Source organism: Penaeus vannamei, chromosome 4 (assembly GCF_042767895.1).
Source record: "Penaeus vannamei isolate JL-2024 chromosome 4, ASM4276789v1, whole genome shotgun sequence".
In the NCBI taxonomy this organism is placed as follows: Eukaryota; Metazoa; Arthropoda; class Malacostraca; order Decapoda; family Penaeidae; genus Penaeus; species Penaeus vannamei.
In genome coordinates, this window is record NC_091552.1 from 44,885,624 (window position 1) to 44,888,123 (window position 2,500).

The 2,500-nt window shown below is 35.3% G+C and overlaps 1 protein-coding gene across 12 annotated transcripts in view; it reads right to left on the reverse strand.

Annotated features, from left to right (window-relative positions):
* The window catches only part of mxt (Eukaryotic translation initiation factor mextil), a 64,973-nt gene that overhangs the window by 18,050 nt on the left and 44,423 nt on the right, over positions 1-2,500 (reverse strand). For all 12 annotated transcript variants that reach the window (XM_070121101.1, XM_070121109.1, XM_070121104.1 and 9 more), the window contains exons 2-5: positions 2,313-2,394; positions 992-1,132; positions 468-634; positions 1-102 (exon numbers count right to left, since the gene is read on the reverse strand). The exon at positions 1-102 is cut by the window's left edge and continues 199 nt beyond it. In XM_070121101.1, the coding sequence (XP_069977202.1) occupies positions 1-102; positions 468-634; positions 992-1,132; positions 2,313-2,394 (492 nt within the window). The remainder of the gene's footprint in view (positions 103-467; positions 635-991; positions 1,133-2,312; positions 2,395-2,500) is intronic.

Consider the following 2,500-nt stretch of genomic DNA (forward strand, 5'->3'; position numbering starts at 1 on the left):
GGGGATCATCATCTGTGAGGTGCTGGTGGGGGTCATGATGGTGCTCGGGGTGGTCTGGCCGGAGAGGTCGCCCTGTTGGTCCTCCAAGGCGGCTTCCTCAGCCTAGAAGTGCATTGAAAGTTTTTGTTATTGAAGTTTTGTTATTCAAGTGGAATGTGAGGAATATGCAACCAGCAAAATACTTTCAATTCTTTCTTTCTTTTTCCTTTTTTTTGAAAAGCTCATTAATATTCAATACTACTATCTATACACCAGTATTCAGTATTCTTTTCCTAGTAAATCATCATTTTTTTTTTTAATAACATAAAATAGAATCAATGCATATCTAACATTTCCTCATTAGAATATATTAAAACTAAAACAACACACAACATTCCATTACCAAAATAGATGCATCAATAAAAATATATAAATATGTAAATCAACAGATAAACAAATACACTAAAAATCTTAAAAAGCACACTCACCTCAATCTGCACCAGTTTCTGCTTGTAATAATTGATGAGATTCTCATTGGGCTGCCAGTGCATGGCCCGCAGCTCAATTACCTCCAGGAGACGGTATCTGGCGGCAAGATTGAGCCTGTCGTCCCTGCACCCATTCCGCAGAGAGATGTAGCACTTGTCGAGTTGGTCTGTGTGGAAGTTTGAAATCGTTGGTTATTTGGGGAGAGGGAAGGCAGTGGTTGGAGTAGGATGCTGCGAATAGTAAGAATGGGAGCGGAAATGTGTTAGCTGTGAAATGGAATGATGGTAAAGGCTATGGTGATTATGGTAATGGTAGTGATAAGGATGGTGATAGTGATGATGATGGTAATGATGATGGTGGTGGTGGTGATGATCCTAGTAATGGTGATGTTGATATAGATGATGATGATGATGATGATGACCATAATGATGGTAATGGTGATGAACATGTTACTGATGACAGTAATATTGATGATGTTGATAACCATTATCCTCCTCGAAAAAACATTGCGAGCCAACCTCACCTTTGTACACGTTTTCGAGCTGCGGTCCAAACATCTTGAGGTTCTCACACAGGGCAGCAATGGTGGGGTAGACACTGCGGTCATAGGTGCCCGAGTTCAGGTACTGGGCTACCAAGTCCATGTCTGAGAGGACATTTTCCACTGGAAGTTTAAAGGGTTGTTAACGTGGATTTTTGGGATATTTTTTGGCTTTTGTTACCTTTCTTCCCCTGTCTTTCTTTCTTTCTCTCTCTCTCTCTCTCTCTCTCTCTCTCTCTCTCTCTCTCTCTCTCTCACTCTCTCTCTCTCTCTCTCTCTCTCTCTCTTTCTTTATTACTTTCCTTAAAATTTAAACTCACTAACTCACTCACTCACTCACTCTCTCTCTCTCTCTCACTTTCTTTCTTTATTTGTTTCCTTAACATGGAATGAGGTATATTGAATTTTAATTTTAATTTAAACTCACTCACTCACTCACTCTCTCTCTCTCTCTATCATATTGGACTGTAATAAAAGAAAAGAAAAGAAAAAGAAAAAAATATCACTAAATTGTATATAAAGGACACATGAAATAGTACACTCTAATACTTAAGATTCATAACCCTCAAAATTATATATAAAAGGCACATACAACTTACTAGAATGGAATTTAGAAAAAAAAACACAAATATAAAAAAATGTATAACTTACTAGACTGTAACATCAAAGACACATAACTTAATATAAAAGACACATTTAACTCACTAGACTGTAATAATAAAGATATATATATATATATAACCCACAAAATGCTGTATACAGGGGACATATAACCCATTACTCAGTAACTTAAAGAAATATACAACTTGATACTTAAGAAATACATAAATTACCAGAAAATAGAAAAAAATATAGAACCAAGCATAAAAAACTAAATAACTTAATACAAAAGACACAAAGAACCCACTAAACTATAATGCATACTTGATACACAAGACACACCTATCTTACAACACCACAACACAAAAAATACATGACTTAGTATAAAAAAAAAAATCACAATAAAGACACATAACACTTACTACTCTTATTACATAAAAGACACATTCAGCTCACTAAATTATAATATAAAAGATACAGAGAACTCACTAAACTATGATATAAAAAAAATACATTGAACTCAGTTGACTATAATATGAAAGATGCATAGAACTCACTAAACTATTAATAAAAATACATCAAACTCAGTCGACTATATTATGAGAGATGCATAGAACTCACTAATCTATAATATAAAAAATACATAATATGAAAGATGCACAGAATAATATAAATAATAATACAAAAGATACACGGAACTCACTCGACTGGTCTCCCAAAGTACAGATCTTCAGTGGGCGGGGCTTCTCCACCTTCCCCTTCCGGTTCTTCAAAGGCATGCTCAACTGTGAAGGAAAAAAAATTATACATTAGCTTTTATTTGCCGTAAACTGAAGGATGGGTGTGTAGGTATGTGGAACTTCGATGGATGCTTTTTTGTGTTGTGGTAAG